This window comes from Ostrea edulis, chromosome 7 (assembly GCF_947568905.1).
Source record: "Ostrea edulis chromosome 7, xbOstEdul1.1, whole genome shotgun sequence".
NCBI lineage: Eukaryota > Metazoa > Mollusca > Bivalvia > Ostreida > Ostreidae > Ostrea > Ostrea edulis.
The window spans coordinates 12,538,309-12,561,965 of record NC_079170.1 but is presented as its reverse complement, the minus strand read 5'-3'; the positions used below and the strand labels follow the sequence as shown (position 1 = coordinate 12,561,965).

At 34.8% G+C, this 23,657-nt stretch overlaps 1 protein-coding gene across 1 annotated transcript in view; it reads left to right on the top strand.

Annotated features, from left to right (window-relative positions):
- The window catches only part of LOC125654246 (interferon-induced protein 44-like), a 129,154-nt gene that overhangs the window by 14,909 nt on the left and 90,588 nt on the right, over window positions 1-23,657 (top strand). The window contains exons 6-10 of the mRNA XM_056143347.1: window positions 1,884-1,934; window positions 2,460-2,483; window positions 7,782-7,847; window positions 8,799-8,825; window positions 14,488-14,543. Coding sequence (XP_055999322.1) covers window positions 1,884-1,934; window positions 2,460-2,483; window positions 7,782-7,847; window positions 8,799-8,825; window positions 14,488-14,543 — 224 coding nt within the window. The remainder of the gene's footprint in view (window positions 1-1,883; window positions 1,935-2,459; window positions 2,484-7,781; window positions 7,848-8,798; window positions 8,826-14,487; window positions 14,544-23,657) is intronic.

The following is a 23,657-nucleotide window of genomic DNA, read 5'->3' as shown; positions in this document are numbered from 1 at the left end:
TATATATATATCTGTGTGTGTGTGTGTGTGTGTGTGTGTGTGTGTGTGTGTGTGTCATCATAAAAGTGCAAAAATGTATCAACCATGAGTGCACATTTGTACATGCATGCAAATGGTTAATTTTTTTTTTCGAAAGTCATAAGTCATACTTTGAATATTTTGATCCATCTCTTTATGATATTCCACTCCAGGCTCCGGGATCATGAAAATATCTCAAAATTAATTGAAAATTTTGACTTTAAATTAAGATTTGAACTTAGCTAAGATTGCTGACTTTAATGGATCACAAAACGAACTGAAGCAAATATTACCTAAGATTGTCTTAACTTAATTCTAAGTCTAGAGTTCCTTGTTATTATGACAACAAGAGACTCTTTTGTGTAGAGGTAACAATATGATATACAAAATAAACGACTTAAACAACATAGTCAGTGTCTAAAACGTCTAATTTATGATCACTATTGCTGACGCAGGCACATGCATGTATTGACTCCGTCGCCTCCCTCTTTTTAAAAGTACATGTGATAATGAATGAAAGTGGAAATGTAAGAGTGACTGAAGGGATAATTTTATTAAATCCAATGCCTGTAATTATTTTGTCGACTACGTGCGTAGAAAAGAAGGATAACTCTAATTTATTTCAAATTCGGGCTCGAACTCCGCATTATTCGTGTGCAAATGCAGACTGCAAGTAATGATTGTTTTCTTCTTCCAAATTGTCAACAAACTCAGTCAAGTAAATACATGTACTTTTGTAGTCGAAACGTTTTAGTGAAACAACAATGCGTGTATGTGCTACTTTCACATTTACATCTACTTTACGAACTACAAACAGGTAGTGAAACGGACAATCAATCCTGCGTAATTTTGCTCACATAAGAAGTCATATTTATAAATGCGTATATGCTTGAATACATCTGCTCTCAATTTTTCCGTGCTAGTGGTCTTATATATTTTTTTTCATTATATGATTTTTAACGTTAAGATACTGTTTTTACGATGTACCGACGGTCTAATTTTTGTTAAAGAAATGATTTGTCCTCTTCTTGGTTGGAGCAGAAGTTTTTACCGACGGACATCACGCTCATTTTCTCTTACTTGCCTTAAAAAGGTTATCAGTGCAGCCTTTTTAAACGAATTTAGTGACAATCTTAGAAAGGTAAGACGGCTCTAACGCAGTTTTCAAATTTAAGACAAAACACGAATCTTAAGTCTAAGTCATTTTTTGTGATCAACTTTAAGACCAATCCTAAGATTTAAGTGCAAGTTTATTGATTTAAGACAAGATTAAAGTTTAAGACAGTTCCATGATACCGGGACCTGATGTCTGCAGAGGTCCGTGTTTGCCCAACATTTAATAGACAATAGGCCAGTAACACATTACCTCCCCATCTAGGGATTTATCTACACTATGATTTTTTGAAAGTTTGTATAAAATAAAGGTAAATGAAGGTTGTTTGACAAATGTATGCTGGCGCGCGCGGGGGGGGGGGGGGGGGGGTAAAGGGTCACATGCGTTCACAACATACTTGTTTGCAAATGTCATTGACATCTACATCGTATCTGGAGAGTTTTTCTAATTTTCGGCCATCATTTTTTACAAATTTCATGTTTTCGCCACCACACTTGTAAACGGCCCCACATAGAAAATCCAAACAACTTGATTTATAATCAAGGGACTATGTACTTTCAAAAAATACTTGTTTGCAAAAATCATTAGGGTTTCCCATTACCTTTACTAGCCAATGATCTATAATGTTGTATTCTTCATAGGATGTTCGAGATTGATCACGCACTGCTCGTTTTCTTCACTATTTCATAACTGTTTCATCGAAACAAATTCATGATATTTTGTGACTTATTAATCTGTCCACTAATTCAAGAACAACAGAAGATTGCCGAAGAATACAAGACTGTAAGGCTGTTTCAAGACGGTAAGGTTTCATTAGTAATCTAGGATGAATCACAATACACAGCATGCTAATATGATTCATTCGCATGAAGAACAATGTCATGTATAGTGTAATAAGAGACATTACTCTGCTCTTGTTGGTAAAGCCAGTTGTAAGTTTACTTCACATAGAACTCATCGGTATCAAGGTGCTGAAATATTTGTATTAATTAAAGGTAGGTGTTTCTCTTTTTGGGTCTATTTGTACTTTGTCAAATTTTATAAACATGTCGTATTCAAGAAAAATAAATCTAAACTGTTCCTGTAATATTCTAAATTGGATCTGAATATTTTACCGTTCAAGGCAATAATCATAATTTCCTCAAATAGAACTTGAAATTCTCGGCACGTTTACAAATGATATTTTAGGATTATTCAGCTGCAAATGCATTTCCTCTAAAGAATTTGAGACGTACTTTTGCAAAAAGAACGAATACCAGATGATAGCAAAAATAATAGTTCGGGCTTTGAGATGAATGTAGATTTATATATTTTTGTACCTTTTCAGTGAGGATATTTCTACAAAATAACGGTAAGTATAGCTTAATTCAATTGCAACATAAATGCAAGAAAATACGTGGGTATGTTAAGGCAGGTCATGCTTCATTTATGCACGTAAACTGCATAATTTTTAAAATATGTCTTACACAGAGAGAGGGAGCTACTAACTATTTTGGTTGTTTACATGAGAACATTTTGTATCATAACAACATGACACACATGCGCTTCCGTATGACGTCATTGCATGACTGTTATAAATAGATCATGGAGCAACCTTAATAGAAAATGTAAAAGTAACACATTATCCCAAGATTTAAATATTGGTCTAACTGGCGATAATGACGGTAAAATACCCATAGTATATCAGAACTACTGATAGAATACTACCACTTTCAATAAGAAATAATTATTGAACATTTAAACACGAAACCATTTAGCCCCTGCGCCCATGTTTTGCACTGATGCTATGCAGTTTTCTTTAAAAGTTTTCTTTCCAGACGATTCTTTCAGTAATTGCCGTGTACATTAGTTTATGACCTTTCAAACGGTGTATAAAAAATATCTAAAAGTATGCAGTCTAATGTGCTACTTTTGCAGTTTTATTTTAGTCTGTGACATAGGAAAATCGGATCGACATGCTAAATGGAATGTTTTCTCCGTTAAACAAAATTGTCAATGAATGATATCAACATACCTTCTTAATATCAATAAATTCTCAGCGTTTCACATATAGATTCCATATATCCCATGTCATATATTTCAAATATTCCACATTTTGTCGATATTTGCATGCACACATAGACAAAGTCCTTGCATGTGTCAACGTCACTCGATGTACAGTCATGACGTCATCAGTTTACTTTCATATCGATTAGACAGAAATTACACAACAGCAGTATAGCATTTCGAATTTCGTTGGATCTTAGTAGCTGCATGGTTTATTTTATGCATAAATAAAACTTAAATAAAAAATTAAATCGGAATGTAATATATACTTAGTGCTATACTTATTTCAATTATGACGTCACATTGTTTCGCGGATTTTATCCCAGTAAAAATGTTCATGACCTGCCTTAACGTACCCGTGTATGCTTGGAAATTCAGTCAGCTTCATGTAATATTTGCTAACGAACAGACATATATGGTTGCTAGGATTGGACATGTATAAAGTCAACATCAATTATAATTATTTCTTCATAATCCTGATTGATATTTGTAACTTTTCAAAGATTATAAAATTAATGAAAAGAAACGTTTTTTGTTATTTTTTAAGGAATGACTTTAATTCTGGGGCAAGTTATATGAGTATAACCTGGTTTGGGTAAGTTTAATCTTTATAATCCACGAAGCGGATTATAAATCAAAGCACTGAAAGATGCATAACTTTCAGAAATGGTGCAGCTATGCTGATATTACAATTCATATGAAAACTCTTCACACAAATACTTCAATCAGACATAAGTCTTGAATTGCAGATTTACGTACATCTTCCTATTCGTGTTTTTGATACAAGAAAATAAATGTTCAAAATCGAAATTTTCTTGAAGTTTGTTCCTGTTTTATGGTTGTGAGGCCGAAACGAATATCTAAAGGAATGCTTGTATTGTGACCTCCTAGTCTTGTTTTGTTTAAACACTATGATCCAGAAATCGATATTCTTAGTTATCATTTCGCCGTGATAGTTCCTTCCTTATTTAATCTCAATATTCTTGGTTTTTATCGTATAGTGAGGGTCACCATTTTAACTTGTGCATTTAGCTCTTCAGCTATTCATAGCTAAAGCAGGTGCGGACTCTTGTCAAAAATGCATGAATGCTATAACAAAGTAAATGAAAAGAAAGATAAATAAAGGCATAGAGCAAAGTTTAGTATGTCAACAGAACAGAGAGATAACATATGATAGGTTGATGCATTACAGCATGCGGTTAATAGCTCATTTTTTTTTATGAACCAACATAATGAAACCAAATGTTAAAGATAAAATTGATAATGGCATGCTTTGGGAGTGCACAATAAAACCTGTCAATAACACATGAAAGGTTAAAATCAAGTGGATATGTAAACATTCCAATTCTTTATTTAGTATAGAAAGTTTTCTTAACGGCTATAACTGTAAACAAGAAGATGTAGATTGTAAACATTGTAGCAAAATTGGAAACGTAGTAATTTCAATTTTTTAATGTACATTTGGGTTAGAAGTTTCCTATGCAATGACAAATATTTACATGTTGCAGTCCAACATAAATTAACAAGTCCACAAGCCAGACAACTGTCTTCTCAAGTAAAACAATGTAACATGAATTGCTGCAAATTCAGTCATTATAGAACATTATGAACATACAATGTACCAGTATCTGGACAAGTAACAATTGTAAAAACATTACTGTTGAATAGTAATAACATGGATACAGAACAGTGAATTATGATTGTGTAAAGAATGCAATACTGTTGCAATGTGAGATTTTGAGTTAATAATACATACTGATGCCTAATCAGGGTTAAGTAAATTGCAATGCTGGGTTTTCATCGCTATTTTCAGTATCACAGAAAAGATTATAATGAGATGGATATGTAAACACTCCAAACTTGTATAAAACAAGACGTGTTTGTGAAAAACAGAATTCCCCCGATAATGGCCAATTCCATACATGTATCTTGGTACCAGTAGAAAGATTTGTCACAAGAATTGCTCAAGTGCAGTATGAAAGCTCTAATATTTACCATTTAGAAGTTATGACTAATGTCAATCTTTTTAAAAGTAGGTCAAAGCTCAAGGTCAAAATGTTTAGTACTAACAGAAAGGTCTTGTCACAAGAAATACTCATATGAAATACCAAAGCACTAGCTCTTACTGTTCAAAATTTATTAGCAAGTTTACAGTTTTCAAAAAGTAGGTCAAACTCAAATGTCAAGGTCACAGGGTAAAAAATGTTTTTACCCACAAAACGTTCTTGTCACAAGAAATGCTCAAATGAGATATCAAAACTCTAGCTCTTACTGTTGAACAGTTATTGGCAATGCTAAAGTTTTTAAAAAGTAGGTCAAACTCCAAGGTGGAAATCACAGGGTAAAAATGTTTATACCCATGGAAAAGTCTTGTCATAGGGAATAATCATATGAAATATCAAAGCTCTATCACGTACTGTTCAAACGTTATTAGCAAGGTTAAAGTTTCAGACAGAATTACAGAATGAGAGACAGGAGAAAAACAATATGCCCCCTGATCTTCGATCTAGGGGGCATAAAAATAGTTTCTAAACTACCAGACCTGTAAATATGCGCATGTAAATTGTAAACATTGTAATAGATTATTTACATAATTTCAAATCTTTGACACACATTAGGATTAGAAATTTCCTATGCAATGAAAAATATATACATGTGATAGTCAATCATAAATATACAAGTCCACAAGCAGGACAACTTTTTAAAAAAAATAATATAATATAAAGAGCTGTAAATTATATAATTTCAAAATACTATGCATCAAAGATGCCTTTCCTTGAGTGCAGTTTGGCAAATTATTCACGTTTGCATTCACGAAGTAAAACATGTACACATTTTATATATTTTATAAATGTGAAGCTCTGAGTGGCTGCAATATGTATTTAGTGTGGTAATAACCTTGACCTTTGGCCTTTGGATTTCAAAAGCAACATGAATCTTGAATATCATCAGGATTTGAAATCTGATAAACATGCACCAGCAAGTACATGTATAAAAGTTAGAGGCAAACCCAAATCTAAAGTTTTTAGTGAAAAAGAGACTTTGACCTTTTGATCTCAAAATAAAGAAGAAAAACGTCCAAAAGAACTCGTCTGTACGGATATCGGAGGTAATATTGTTGGCTTGCATTAAACCATTGTTTGCCTGCATAGAATAAATAACAACACAAGACAAACTCCGGATATATTCGCATATTCTCGGTTTCTTCCTTAAAAAAGTAAGAATAAAAAAGAGTAATAATATTTGCTCGTGAAAACAACAGTCGTTTCTGTTTGAAAGATGATTCAAATTCGTCTAATAAATCAATGAAGAATAACAAGATTGTTTTGTTTTCGAAATATTCATTTTATACTTTTGAAATATGTGTACAAAATGATCAGAGCAATTTATGTACTCTTTTCTTCCACGTAGACTCAATTCATGTGTTCTAGGAACGACTTCCCTTGTGAGGCCTCGATTGACAGTAAACTAAGAGACGGGTCACGTGACCCCGTCTAAAAAGCGTAAACTGACTCAAACCAGGTTATACTCGTATAATTTCCACAAGAATTAATGGCATTACTTATAATTTAATGAAAGAGACAAAGATACTAACCTTTGTTTATCAAAATGTACATTAACTCGGAAACAAGTCAACTGAGCTGCGCAATGATTCACTTACCAACAACGACGCAGCATCTAGCTGTGAGTGTCGTCACCTTCAATCTTAGTTCTATGGAGCCTAACCTATTTATCAAAGTATTGTATTGAAGGTGAAGTTTGACATTATAGAAAATATGTTTAGACTATGCAAACAATGCGTATTTCGCTGCCTTGTAGAGATAGAGATTGACTTTTAAGTCGCTCATCTCCGACAGATTGAGATGACCTATCCAACATAAATCTTCAAATATCAGAAAATGCAATAATGTGCGGCTTTTAACTCTGTGCAAACTTTTACTACATGCAAACTTACTCTTGCATGCAACATTGTCGCTAATAGTAAATCCAACACAAAAAATATTGAGGTCCGACATCGGATTGCCAAAGGGGTGTGTCCCCATACCAAACCAGGTTATACAAATATATTCCTCACTTGGGATTTGACCAATCAGAGGCAAAGATACAATACAAGTTCAATTATTTTCAAATTTTCTTATCAAATGCATTTAAAAACATTGTGTCACATTTTGATTCTTATTTGTTTGTTATTTGCATCTTCGTCTTACCAAGTGACACGCTATTCAGTCAGTGTATGACATCACAATAGACACAAACCGAAGTAATCTGCGCGACAGATGTAAGTCACGGGCGATGAAAAGGCTCAAAGGACATAGTTTATGCTGAATGATGTCGACATTAAAAGTAGATTTTAAGTGCAACAGGCCAATTTTCACTCCCCTAGCCCAATAGCAAGCTGTATCCCCCAGTTTTAATGTTTCGTTTGATAATTCCCTTCAATACATATATTACAATTGCACTTCCAAATTAGAAAATGCATGTCTCACCACTTTAAATACATTCGCTCGAATTCACAACTAGGGTGATTTTGCTTGAGATAGAGCGATAACGAGAGACACAGAGAATGTTGTTACTGATATACATGTACATTAATAACTTTCAGCTCGTGTCATTGGTGCAGTAGTGGTGGGTGGTGGAACAATCCTGTTTGGGGCTTATATGATAAAAAGTAAGATGGAAGTATTTTATGTGTAAGCTTATTACATTGTTTGATATTACCAAACATTATTGCTGAAGAGAATGTGTTGTTGTTGATCTTTCCAAAAGCATGATCAAAGGAAGAGTAATTGTTCTGTAACAGGATGAAAGATTATTCGTAATTAGATTGAAGGGTGTAAGTAAATCGTACATAAACTGTGAATTGAACAATGTCACTGGCGCAAGGTTAGTTTTTAACATAGGTCAAGTTTTGAATGGATATTTGATACATGAAATGCACATGTATGACAATATTTGTGAAAAGGTTAATTGTATGAACAGTAGTGCAAGTAATTGGTATGAAATATGTCAGACAATTATTTACCTAATGATTGCTTAAAGGTTACGTTATAATTGTTGTTCTTCAGCAAATTAGAAATCAGGAATTATCGAAGAGAAAGTTATGATTCACCTTTATAGCTCCATATCATATCGTTGAATGTGTAAGTCAGTGGAGACAATACCTTGCTATCTTTTAATTTATTTAGGTTAGGGTGGAGATAGTTTATAGAAATATTTATTTCATATGCTACACAAATCGCTTTCAATCATAAGAATTACTCTCGATCGTAATGCTAGTAATGACAAATTACAAAATGTTGTTCGCACAAGATAGAAATAGTTCCACGAGAAAAGGGATTGTGCACATATTTTAGTGCAACTATGAATATAGTTTTGTATATTACACAACTTTACAGTTTTCGGTTTGAAGTGAACCCATATAATCTAACTGTGAAGACATATTAAGAACGATTTACAACAATTATTTCCCTTGGCATTAGCATATCCCATAGAAAATCGATACATTCCAATTTTCCTCTTCCCATTTCACATATAGAAATATGATATCCATGTATATTAAAAAAAAAAACTTTATCTATCAATTATCAGCTTAAAATGTTTGCATCTTTTCTTTTTGCAGAAAAGTTCTTCGCAAGTGAGAGTTCTTGTACGTATAATTTTCCTCTTTGAATCCATTTCTCGTTTACTAGAATCTAATATACCGTGAACCAAGTAGAATACCATTCATTAATGCTATATGTTTCCCATGTAAACGGTGGGTTTTTTGGGTGTGTGTGTGTTGTTTTTTGTTTTTTGTTTTTTGTAAAGATGTATATAACAGATTCATATTAAAATTGAACTTGTATGGACCACTGAAACATATCATATTTACCTATATCATGAATAATCGTACATGATATGTCTTGGGGTAGCAAGAACATGTTGTAGGTGATGACCGTGGACAATGCAGGAACCTCGTTGTTGTTTACCTCCCTGCATTACTAGCATTTGTTTGCCTACATGGCGATACTAAACTGGCATTTGAAAGGTTGTTGTTTGTAACGTTGTCATTACAGTTCTGTATTGTAGTACAATGTACAGTAGTGCAATGATAATCTAAATCTCATTGGTCCCGGTAGCTTAGTAAGTGCATTCATTTCAAAATCAGAAGCGCCGTGCTTAATACTTATCGTGATGCAACACCACACCTATTAATTAAAGAATCCGCCTGATAGATAAAACCAAAAAACTGGCTGTAATAACAGTCCATGACTCATTGTAGTGAATAGCAGATACAAGCAACGTTTACCAATGTATTCATATAACAGCAATGACACATCCGGGATATACTGAAATGGACAATATCGGCCGCATGTGAAACTTTTGTGGGGTAACTGGGGAGTCGCCCAGTGAGTCAGTTTAACTTAACTTGTAAGGGGTAAGCTGGGGGGCCCGAGTAAAACATTCAGTGCCCAGACGTGAACGGACGCCAGCGTTCTAAGGAGGTAAGCGAGACCCGCCCTTCTCACCCTGTCTCCTGCAGTGCTACCTGGTATGTACATTATCATGTTGGACATAAGCCCCAAACATGCATCAGACTGTAGCATCCCCTCACTGAAGTGAGGTGGATGTGGGCCCAACCGTCCCCGGTGGTGGCCCCACTATTAGTTTACTTGTTTTAACTTGTACGACTTTTAGTACTGTAAATTACCCCCTGCTTTAGAAGCAGGTGGGGGAAACAACCAGGTTTTGGAGCAGAAACAGTCATCACATACCATTACCGACTCCCCAGTTCGGCCACAGACATTGGAACAATGTCCCCCACAAAAAACCTGTAGGATTAAAAACAGAGTGAAACACAAAATACAACAATAGATGTTTGTAAAACACATATGCCCCCCATGGTGCAAAATTGAAAAGGGTTATACACACACATCATTTAATTGATAGTAGTATCATCAATTCAAAATATTGAGCAGACAATATCTATCTACGTCAAGAGTGAATTGACCATGTGACCTAAATAACAGTATGGGTCATCTACTCCTTATGCTGTACCAGTGTACCAAGTTTGGTGTCAATCAAGCAAACAATTCTTAAAATATAGGAAACTAGATATTACTATGTCCAGTTCAACAATTGACTTTTGACCTCAAAATCAATATGGGTCGTCTTCTCCTGAAAATGTACCAGTGTACTAAGTTTGATGTCCGTCAAGCAAAAAGGTTATCAAGATATTGAGTGGACAGTATATTACTATGTTCAGTTTGACCTTTGACCATGTGACCTCAAAATCAATAGGGGTCCTCTACTCCTTAGGATGTACCAGTGTGCCAAGTTTGATGTCTTTCAAGCAAAGGGTTCTCAAGATATTGAGCGGACATTATATTCCTATGTCCAGAGTAGATTGATCCTTGACCTTTGGACCTGAAAAACAATAGGGATCCTCTTCTACTCATAACTGACCCACATATGAAATATCATTATCATCAAGTGAATGGTTCTCAAGATATTGAGCGGACAACACGTGGTCTACAGACCGACCGACAGACCGACCGACCGACCGACTGACAGGTGCAAAACAATATGCCCCCTCTTTTTACTTGAAACTGGAGTGAGTTGCACAAAAATTACAGTAAACGCACAATTGACAAACAGCAACAAGCACGAAATGATAAATTACTTGTGCGGCGGGTAAGAAAAACCTTAACATTTGAAGGAAAAAAAAAAAAGAGAAAAAATTCCAAGGCCGCTTGATATTGTTGAGAAATAATTGATTTCCCAGGACCGACATACAGACGAGTGCCATCTGTTCGGAACAACTCAATCTCAGTAGCCTTGATGACATGGTTGTGTCCAATGTACAAACCTCTAACCTGGTTAGCCATGAATTTTTATCATGCAACTATGGGCATCATGCCAATATGTTCTAGGTACTGCAAACGTGTCGTAGGAGTGCCATCTGCATGAAAAGAGCAATATATAAGTAATGGGAGGGGGGGGGGCTATAAATATGCCTTAATTAGTAGTGTTGGGCAGATAATTTGACAAACTAGGGGTTTGCCGGTTTGGTTGGTCTTGGACCTACGTGAAAATATCAACGCTTGACCTAGCTGGTTTTGAGAAACTTGTGGAATCGACGATGACAAAACTTACTGACTGCGCAAACCGTAAAAATGCCAATGAAAAGGCTGCTGAAAATAATAAGATATAGGAAGTCTTGATATATTGAGACACCTATAAACCGCTTGACACCTTCTAGGGATGAGAGAAATTTGATTGGTTGTTTATGTACATCAACCAGAATTCGCTGTGAATTTTGCCCCAAGACATAGCAGGGTTGGAGGCCTTACGGAGTCGGAATTGGTCGTCATACTTTTGCCAATTTTGTGAACGATTAGCTGCAAGCCTTATATCTCGCATGTACTTAAGCATTTCTTGGACCGTTTGACTATGTTGAAGTACAATGCTCATGTAAATCATGAAGGCTGATGTCCACTTTTCAATGCTCAAAAAGGAGTTAAGTTGGCGCTTGACTACGCATAGCTTGCCATTGACAAGTTGTAAATCCCCGTGGGACTCAAACTGCTCCAATTCCGTAGCAGATTTGAGTAGGACAGACAGATCAATAAATCCCCCCTCCCATATTTTTTGCTTGAGTTTAAGCGAGACATGACTGCCGATATCATCGCATGCAGATGTAATTTGACAAGGTAAAGCCAAGGGTAAATATGACGCTTGGTTCAACAAAAAATTGCAAGACTCACCCGGGTTATCCGGTGTACATGTATTATCGATTGGGAATCGAGGGACCTCCTCAGGGGGCTGTGGTTGCCCCTCTGCAGGGGCTAGTCGATCCTTCCAAGGTGTGGCCGTGTGATTTGGACTTCGTTCCCGGAGTTGAGCTGTTGTCCGACGATTACGTTTCAGCCCGACCCCCCTGGCCGGGGATCTCTGGGTCGCTGCTCGTTTTATAGGTGGCATTCCTAATGCAGGAAAAATTGTCAAAAAGCTATGTGTAGGGAATAAATCCAAAAAGGGGAGAGAAAAACTTCGGCCACGTGCTTGGTTTCCGCTCTAATACAAGAACCACGTTGCTGCTTCGGTTGGAAAAAGTGTAATGAATGGGTTCGATCACAGGGAGTACCGAGTGTGACGTAGTGCATACAAATTAACTTGTACCATCTATCCGCTAAAGTCACGTAGACCCGACCTACAGGGTGTATCAAAATTAATACGGACTATTTGATATAAACTCAAATAATCTCGAATATTGACTATTGGGCCTTTAAGAGATGTGATGATTTTTACAGTTAACGGCTGACTTGGACACGATCATACCTTTTCGTGACATACCCGTATACGTGAATTATATCATCAACCGATTCAATTGACAGAAGCGATCAAGTTGTCCAAACATTAAAAATATAGTTACGCACCTAATGCATGAAAGGTGGGGATAGAGAACAGTGATCAATCTCTTAACTCTTATCAGTGATAGAAAATATATAGTTGGACAAACAAGGACCACTGGATATACCAGATGTGGGATCAGGTGCCTATGATGAGTAAGCATCCCCTGTCGAATGTTTATGAGAATTTTAATCTTGATCAAGTATATGGAGTTATCCATGGTCATAATCAGTGTGCCAAGGATGGCGTAGAATCGATATGAAACACAGATAGCATTTGACTCAATGATAGGCTGCATTGGCAAGCTAGTTCGTTATAACGACTTTAGTTCTTTCGGATGTGATGTGCCACGGTAGGGGTTAGCACTATTAGGAATCTTCACTGGTACGGCAATAAACTCCATGCAGAGTTCAAAATTAGGGATACTTCACCTCCAGAAAGCGACGTCTGTAAAGATGTGAAATTATTCGAATGAGATGTCTAGCAAAATAAAAAAATAAACAATCTAGATCTTAAAATGCAACATATTCTGTTATCAAATTCTTGGTTTCGAAATTACACTGACACGGAAAACAAACACAATCACCGATGTTCAGTAATCATTTATTCAAATATGTATTTTGTTTTACTTTTTAAAACTCAAAGAAGATGTGCATCTATTCCTTTGGATAATACAATGATTGTAAAGATAACCATCATCACATTGACAACGAAATATCAAGGTTGAAGACGAGATCGCCATTTATATTTTTGTACTTCAATAACGAACCTGTCTCCATTAGCATTTATTCTTGCTAAAAGTATGCAATGCATTTGCATTGTGGGTATGTTCTACCGCTTTTCCTGATGCACCTGGCACACATTGGGTCGATTCTTGGGTATAGTTTAGCACGTTGAAATGCGTCGATCTAACACGACCCACGCATGTTCTATTGGTGAGAAACAGGAAAGTGTGAATCTTGACTCGTCAGTGAAGAGTACAAGGTGCCATCTTTGGGTACGGAACACATGGGCGGTGAGTTGCAACCACCGGAGTCTTGACACTACGTATTTTCTCGTTCTCATCACCAGTTAGATCAATGTTTTAACCTTGGGATAGTGTTATTCCTTTTTATTTTCTATGAAGTTATATTTGTGATCTAATTGTAACAGCCATATTAAGTCAATATGGAATTATCAATTTCTGGACGACCCTACCCTTCGCAGTACGACATAATATTTACATAAAAATGAAAACTAACTATATAAACTATGCAAACTGGCATTACCCATTCAGAACCGGCGGTCTTTATTGCTCCATATCACATTCGATAATTTCAATAGGTAGAACGTTTTTATGAGCTGATCTAGCACAGTTTTAGTGATAGCTTCTAATACAATATACTCGTCCTGGCCATTATCCTCTTCTTAGATTGTTTGATTGATTAATTGATTGTATCTTGTTTAACGTCTCACTGAATTTTGTTTCACTCATATGGAGACCAGTGAAGGGCTTCAAATAGAGGCCTTTGCTCAGCGCTTACGGCCATTGAACAGTGAGGGTTCTTGGGCGTGTCACAACTACTATGACACGGAGCCTCCCTTTTTAAGGTCATCTCCGAGGACCCGTGACATTCAAACCTGATGCCGAGCGATTGGCGATGGAACTGTCACTACCTGTTTTAACAACTTAGGTCTGTCGTCACGGGAATTCAAACCCTGTCCCTCCGCATGCGGGATGAACGCTCTAACATCTAGTTTACGTGGCGGTTCTTTTTTCAAAAAAATATTAGATATATTTGCATTTCGATTTACCCATTGCTCCCTTTAAATGATACGTTTTCAACTAATTTCAGCGAGGCAAGCAACAAATATACAAATACTTCTTCCCTATGCACTTTACGACACTTGTTGATACAAAGTAAAATCTACTTTAGATTTGCTTCCTGAACCATGGCGTAAAATCCATCCAACAGAGACAGATACTCCAAAGGTAACTTTGTAATTGATATACATGTATATTAATTTGACTAAGCAATGCATTACGTAAATACATCATATAATTAGCGTCAATGAATGCGATGTTTTCCATTTGTATTCGAAAGATCTTTATCGTAACAAATCCCATTTGTAATTTATGTCCACAAATTATTATGTAACTCGGTAATTGTTTTTCAATCTATCATTTATTGCGTGAACCCTGGGGTCCATGTAGAAAATACATAAACGAGGCTCAACTGGATGTTATGGGGGAAAGTCAGCTTGCGCATGCGTGCACGTTGGGCTGCAGCCAGTTAAAACAACTTTTTAAAAATTACCTTTCCTGACTTTTAATGGCCGTTTACAGATTTCTAAATATGACCTGTTTTTATATTCATATGAAGCAGAATTTATTCAAAAACTCTACGTGAGAAGAAAAAATCTCTCGCTGTGACCTTCAATTCGACTTTTAGATATATCGATGACGTTTTGTCTATTAACAATGATAGATTTCATTCATATGTCGATTTGATATATCCCTGTGAGCCCGAAATAAAGGACACCACAGAGTCGTCCGCTTCTGCTTCATACTTAGATATTTTATTGAAAGTAGATATTAACGGCAAACGGACAACTCAACTGTATGACAAACGGGATGATTTCAGCTTCTTCATCGTCAACTTCCCACATTATGTAGCAATATTCCATTATCACCTGCATATGGTGTTTATATATCTCAACTGATTCGATATGCAAGAGCTTGTTCTGGGTATAGTCAGTTTTTAATTCGAGGTAAGCTACTGACAAACAAGTTGATGATACAGGGATTTCAACAGTCTCGATTGAAGTCAGCATTTCGCAAATTCTGTGGTCGTTATAACGATCTAGTTCGTCAATACAACCTCGCATTGGGTCAAATGCTGTCTGACGTGTTTCATAGCGATTGTTAAACCGTTCATGGCACACTGATTTTGACTGCGGATAACTCCGTTTACCTGATCAGGATATTGGGTTCATGGCGGGTGTGACCGGTCAACAGGGAATGCTTACTCCTCCTAGGCACCTGATCCCACCTTTGGTGTGTCCAGGGGTCCGTGTTTGCCCAACTATCTATTTTGTATTGCTTATAGGAGTTATGAGATTGATCACTGTTCATTATCTTCACCTTGCATGCGTACTGTTTTATTTCGTTCATTTGTAATTATTTGCATAGTGCTCGACATTGAAAAAGCCCAAAAACAAACAACAGAAAAAGCAACAAAAACAAAAAACCGTATTAAAAAAAAAAAAAAAAAAAAAAATTAACTTTAGCTATTAATCTGTAAGTGATATGGACACAATTTGAGCTGAAAATTTTCAATTCTTTTGACTTTTAATGTTTAGAATGCTTAACTAAGACATTACTAATGATCAACAAAAATCTGGATATCATAGTCAAGGTACATGGGAGATAGAGATGTCACAAGTTTTTATTATGTAAACAAGTCTCGTGCCATTTTTTTCATATGTTGAATAAACTAGTAAAAATTTCGTTTAAAGTACCTCTTTTTCCAAGTTATAATTGAATTATCAACACAATTAAATATTTTCTAGTGTTTGACACATCTCATTTTGTTTTGAACACGCTATTATTTTATCAAATAGTCTAATGTAAACGAAAACATGGCACGAGTCTTGCTTACATATCAAAGAATCGTGAGGGCTGTATCTCGCTTATAGCTCAACAACTCATGTCAAAATTTTGGCTGACCATTAGAAATACTTTAGTTAAGCATTGTAAACAATAAACACTGAAAAATAAAACTTGAAAATTTTAGCTCAAATCGTGCCCCTGTCCTTTTAATCATAGTGTTTTATTTTGATGATTTTACAGATACGACATTAAATGTGATATTTTGTTAATTGAAAGGTGAAGATAACTAATAATGATCAATCTCATAAATCCTATAAGTAATACAAAACAGATAGTTGGGCAAACACGGACACCTTTTAATTGTGTTTTATTGTGTTATTCCGTTTCTTATCCTTGCAAAGTGCCTTAGAGTAATTTGTTTTTTGTAATGCGCTATGTAAATTTCATTGTTATCATCATTACCATTATTGCTATTAGGACTTTCCACCTTTTAGTGGAAAGTCATATTGTTATTGTTCTGTTTATTATTATTTTCCTGCCGTCAAAAAAAATGTCTTAAGACTTAATAGTTCATCATATAGTTCTTCTCGAGAATCGATCACATATCACCCTGCGTGATTGAACTTTGACCCCTTGCCTTGTTATTTGACCTTACGTAAAAATGCGATGAACATAGGTACATTAATTTGATTAAACAAAAGGATTCAATGAAACGTTTTGAAAGTTGTTGTCTATTTCTACGTAAAACAGGTGAAACTTAAAAACGATTGGCTGTACGAGCTTGACCAATTGAATTGCGATTATCGACAGATGGTCTTTAAAATTGGGTCAAGGTTAAATGTCAAGGTCATCCAAAAGTACTAGAAAATAGCATTATTTTACTATCTTTCCTAACAGAGATAGCGTTGAAACATGATATACATAAGTATTGCCATTGTAATTGATTTCAATAAAATTGATTACCATTCTGAACTTTGACCTTTCTGTGAATTATAATGTATCGCGTCAAATAGCTTGTTAGCACTACTCCTACTAAACCAAAAATCATAGAGACACAAAATATTTAATGATAAGTCCATATCAAAACCATATGAAGGATCTGAGGGTCATAAAACATAGCTATTGCTCTCTGAAATTCACCAATATTATCATTTAAAGGAATTGAACATGAAAACATATTTGATGCAAAATAAAATTAAAATACTTCTCCAAACTAAATAGTGTTTGTTTGATTCTATAACGTGATTTGACCAATTCAACATTGAAATTAAAGGTTTACGGAGGTCATCCATCATTTTCCAACATGCATCAGATGAGACACTTTGCTGTTGTTAACTGTTATACTAAGTACTTCGTTACTAGCTTGAAAATACGGATGTATATTTGTTTGCTGTTATAAAATTTAGAAATTTATTTCAAAATCAAGGATCATATCCCTCATGCATCGCTTTATCCTTGGACGAATTTGGCTCCACTTGTTTGGCACGCTGTTTTTGACTATATTTAGATCTAAAACTTCATAGTTTTTTTCGGATTTCAAACATTTCGGTTGAGCATCACTGAAGAGACATTATTTGTCGAAATGTGCATCTGGAGCATCAAAATTGGTATCGTATAAGTTTTACATTATGACCCCTGGGTCGAGGCCTCTGCTGGTGGACTGTTAGTCCCCGAGGGTCTCCACAGCCCAGTAGCTAAGTACTTCGTTACTAGCTTGAAAATACGGATGTATATTTAATTGCTGTTATAAAATTTAGAACTTCATTTCAAAATTAAGGATGATCTCCCTCATGCATAGCTCTTATCATTGGACGAATTTGGCTCCACTTGTTTGGCACGCTGTTTTTGGCTATATTTAGATCTAAAACTTCATAATTTTTTAGGATTTCAAATATTTCGGTTGAGCATCACTGAAGAGACATTATTTGTCGAAATGCGCATCTGGTGCATCAAAATTGTACCGTATAAGTTTTACATTATGACCCCTGGGTCGAGGCCTCTGCTGGTGTACTGTTAGTCCCCGAGGGTCTCTACAGCCCAGTAGCTAAGTACTTCGTTACTAGCTTGAAAATACGGATGTATATTTAATTGCTGTTATAAAATTTAGAACTTCATTTCAAAATTAAGGATGATCTCCCTCATGCATAGCTCTAATCCTTGGGCGAATTTGGCTCCACTTGTTTGGCACGCTGTTTTTGGCTATATTTAGATCTAAAACTTCATAGTTATTTCGGTTTCAAACATTTCGGTTGAGCATCACTAAAGAGACATTATTTGTCGAAATGCGCATTTGGTGCATCAAAATTGGTACCGTATAAGTTTTACATTACATACAGCAGAAGACCGCATCTGGCTAAGTTGATAAACTGTCTGTAGGCCATGTGTCTGGATAGCATGTCTGTAACAGAATTATATTGTGTATTCGTTAGCGTGTAGTGTAATTGGAAATGTTTACACACAAATGCCATCTTTTGCTTAGATTTTAATACTTGTAATTACAGATGGTATTATTCATTTTTTTGGTTTTTGTTTTTCTTACTTGTTTAACAAGTTGTTATTTAAGTCCTCTGGAGCTCGTCCTTTCGGGATACATACATGCATGGATAAATGTAAGCTCTTTCAATTATAACACGACTTAGACACACCATGTCACAATATGGGTGTAGAGAATTGCACTTCATGCGAATATCTATGTAATCTGACACACAATGTTCAAATGCATGACGAAAAAGACACTCTTTGAATGTACATAACTACAATTTTCACAAGAACACCAATGAAGGAAAATTCGTCTCTCATTAAAATCAACTGCTGGTGAAAGAGTATCTTTCGGAGAAACAATTTCTTCCTCTGTAAAATCAGGTTCAAAGTGATGCCCCACATTTAATCCACTTACTGTTGATGACATTTTAACGTTGATGCTGTACAATGTGCCAAAAATACGCAATGTACCCCACTGACGTCAACATCAGTGCTGCCCTCTAGTGATTGCAAAGAGATAACCCAGCAGGAAGGTAATAATTTTGCAATATGGCAGTTCCTAGGGATTATTAAGATTTTATTCAGAAAAAATTTAAAAAATTATTCAGAAACTTCTACGTGAGAAGAAAAAGTCGCTCGTTGTCGCCTTCAATTCGACATTTCGATATATATCGATGGCGTTTTGTCTATTAGCATTAAGATAGAACCATGCAAAACCAAAAAATATTATGGAAGGTGTTGTCAAATTTTCAGACCTTTTTATGATATTTTATAGTATTTTACTAGTTATGTCATATGTTGTGGCAAAATCGATGAGTACCTCCCGAACTAACACCTAATGGGCCATTCTATTTTTAGCACAATATACACATCAATTTCACGCAAAAATAGTGTATTTTCAGCTAGTCATTAGAATATCAAAAGCAGAATAATCACATATAATTTCAGTTCCGCATAGTCTATCTTTTAGTTGGTGAACATAACTTTAAAATTCATTCTCCATATTCAAGTCGTATAGTGTTTGAACTAGTAAGATTATGTAACTTTCAAATTAAATGCTATTTTTAGTGTGTCATAAACTCCAAGAAACGCTTAAAATAAATAGTTTCGTGGTTTAAAACACAGAATTATGCATAAATTATCACTACTAAACAGGAATTTGGTTGCAAATAAATAGAAAGTCATTTATTTGGGTATGAAATTCGGAAATTTTATCAAAACATTATCTCCCTTTGTGGAACTCTCATGGGAAGAAGGTAAGGAGGAATGATTCATAATGCAGATGACAACAATATGGAATGGGTGGAAAGTGATGGAAGATGAATTTATAGCCTTGGTGAAAATTTCAAGGAAAGAGGGTGTTTATTTACATCAGGATTGCAAGAAGTATACTTCAGCACAATTGAGATCTTTAAATGTCCATCCGAAATTGTGTGAATTCCAGAATATTTGTTCACTGCACTGCACAGCTGGTGTGCATTAACTATGATCTAGACTTAACAGACATCATCATGCCTATACCAATCATGGACATTCACTTTGAATAAAGAACAACATGTTTTCACCTATTACATGACAAATCTTAACTCAGATGTGAAAGAGGGGGGGGGGGGGCTGACTCCGTGACTCCAAAACCGATAGATCTGCCACATTGCTCAAGCTGACAACACATGTTCCATTGATTCTGGTAAGTTAAATTGTTTTTATATCTTCCTGCACTAACAGATATTGAAATATGCGCTTATGAATAAATACTCATGAATGAAATTTTTAAGATTTTACTTCTATTTTTCTATTTGAAATTTTTAAGATATTAATTTGCTCAATGCACACTTTTCTAGATTAAAATACTGTCACAATATATTTAGGAAATATAATGAAATATATGTGTTTGGTGTTTGCAGACAAGACAATGCATTGAGAAACACAAAAATTGTGTCCATATTAAGACAGATGAAAAGAAAGAGTTGAAAGGTATGATGCAAACAAATATCTGAATAAAATCTAATAGGAATTTAAGTGACACCTTCTAGGTTAACAACTAACATATAAGTTGATAGAATTATGGATTTTTCTGGAGAATGTTAGAGCAATTTATATTGTAGTTTTTAGACATTTTTTAACTTTTAAAGAAAACGATAATAGAAATGATTGAAGGGAGGGGGTGTGCATAAATATTAATGTAACTGTAATTTAACTACTAGGTTTGTTTGTTGTTGTTCTATAAACAGAAAATTTATTTAGCAGTGCATATTGGAATCAAGATAATTTTAAAAATCAATTTTGAAATAAAATCAAATGTCATTAAATATTTATATATGAGTCTATGGAGATATTTGTGAGATCTGTGATTAATGAATTGAAAATCAGAAAGAAGTAAGATTTTATTAATGATTCTGTTATTTACATTGTATCATATTTATTGCATACTTAATAATAAATGTAGGTTTAGGTAATGTGAAATGCTTCTAATCACTTTGAAACTTTCCTGTGATTTCGATAAATAAAATTTTGTTTTATGTAAGACAACAAGTTCACATTATAGATGTAGCATATACCATATGTATATGTAGTATTGTATAAATATCTCTGCAGCCAAATAAAAAAAAACTTAAGAGTATATGATATTTGTTTTATTTAAAAACCTGCCTATAGTCAAGAGCCCTACACTGAACAGGCCAAATTAAAGAACACGTGTGGTTCCAGTTACCCGACCGTCCCTAGTTTTTACCCCCAACCCTAAACATTTTTGACCATTTCCAAAATCAGTTACCGTATTTTGCCGAATATAATGCACACCTTTTTTCAAGATTGTATAGTATATACCACACTATATATATATATATATATATAGGTTTTTGACCCGTTTTCCTTCAGCCAATATATAGATACCACTAAAATGCTAAACTGTAAACATTTATTACAAGTCATCTAACATTAGACAGAAAGTGACTTAGAACTAAAGAGTGCTTACATAAACAATAGTGCAAATTTCAGGTTGCTTGAATATACTAAGCGATCACCCTCCTTATTTTTGAAAAAGTTCGATAGATTTAAAAACTTGGAAGGGCTTGAAAACAGTACTCTAGTTGAAATATCATTCCTACTTTCATGTTCAAAAAACATAATTTAGGCAATTGCACTGATTTTTTTCCCCTATATTTATTTTTTATTTGAAATAAATATATAAGAATTGTCAAAACTAGGGTGATCCCTACCAATTTTCATAGGTATATATATAAATGGTAAATGCAAAGAAGTGAAAGTAAAAGAAAATTGTGTTTCCATCTAAAATATATCATTAAAAAAGTAAATTTAAAAAAATGAAATAAAATACCTACCCATCTACCATATTTTTCAAGGGAGTGTAGCCAGAACCACATATTATTTTATCTAGCCTCAGGCCTCAGCCTGTGTGTAAATCTGTGCATTAACAGTTTTCATGACTTTTTTGGCAATGTGTCTGCAACTATTAATTTGAAAATTCATACACCTGCATTTATATCAATGGGTTACAAGTCAAGTTACTTTTTGTGCTAAAGTTTTTGACCTTGTGACCTTAATTTTGGAATTTGACCGAAATTTTAAAACTGGGTGAATGATAGGCTGTCATATTTCATATTAACAATCCCTGTGACAAGACCTCTCTTTTCTAATCAAAATTTTGGACCTTGTTTATAGTTTTTTGTTGCCATTAGTGTTTCACATCTTGTGTTACTTTCAGTTTTATGCTTCAGGCAAGCCGTGTTTAGGCAACTTAACCCCTTGGTTAGACAACCCACCCCTTGTTTAGACAACTTGACCCATGAAATATTGTTTTTTATGAGAACATTAGAAAAGGAAACACCATCTATAAATCAATTAATTATCAAATTTAAAATTTTATTAGATCACAAAGAGTATATCAGTGCATATTCATTTGAGAACGAAAATTCTCACAATAAAATGAAAATCTTTATCTCGGTCTCTAAATTCAAATTTAATGATTAAAAGAGATGCATATTATTGTGCAATAAAAACAGTGAACAAATTGCAAGGAGGATTTTAATATCAAAGGGTGAGCTGCTGAAATTGTAATTTATGGTTAAACGTAGCCATAAAACCTCTAAATATTATAATAACTTTCTGGTTATTTAACGTCCAAAACACATGTGATGCTAATATGTCTGGGTTATGTATATGACCGGGGGGCGGGGGGGGGGGGGGGGTTCCGGGGTCCTGACAAGAGGCAAACTCATGCAATAATAAGAATGGTTTTGTTATTTTGCAGATGTTTTCTGAAGTAAGACGGCAATACCCCTGCTTTCCAAGGAACCAAACAACTACTTTCCTTGTATTGACATGGTGAAAAATGGGGAGGGTCCAGAAAATGACAAAGACCTCCAGAATGTCATCAGTGATATTGTTGCAATTGAATGTAACCAATTATTATCCAATATATATTATCTATGACTGAACTCATAAGTGGTTAAGGAAAACTGTTTTAATTTTTTTTTTACTGCTTGGAGGTTATTTTACATCTCTCAGGATTTTCTAGATATCAGATTTCCTAAAACTCACAGTTGTGCTTTAATTTTTTTTTTTTTTGGTATAAATGTACAGAAAAAGTGAATGTTCTTCTATGGGATATATTTGCCAATAGGTTCAGTTGAAAGTTACAACAACAAAAAAGAAGAAAAAAAATTGCAATGATTAAATATGTATGTTTATAATGAATGTGTCTTTCATGATCTTGTATGTGACGTTCATGAATTTTTTTACATTACCTGACTTACAGTGTAATATCACACCCCCCCCCCCCATCCTTTATGGCTTTACTTACAATAAAATTACATATGCAGAGTGAATTTAAAACATGAAAGATATATCATATGTTGTAATTGCCTGCTGAATTTGATAGAAAGCAAACACGCTTTGAATACACTATTCTTCTACATGGCTACAATAAATGTACTATTTATTGGTGGAAGGTAATGGTGGAAGATGTTTTCAAAATAACCCCTCTCCCTCCAA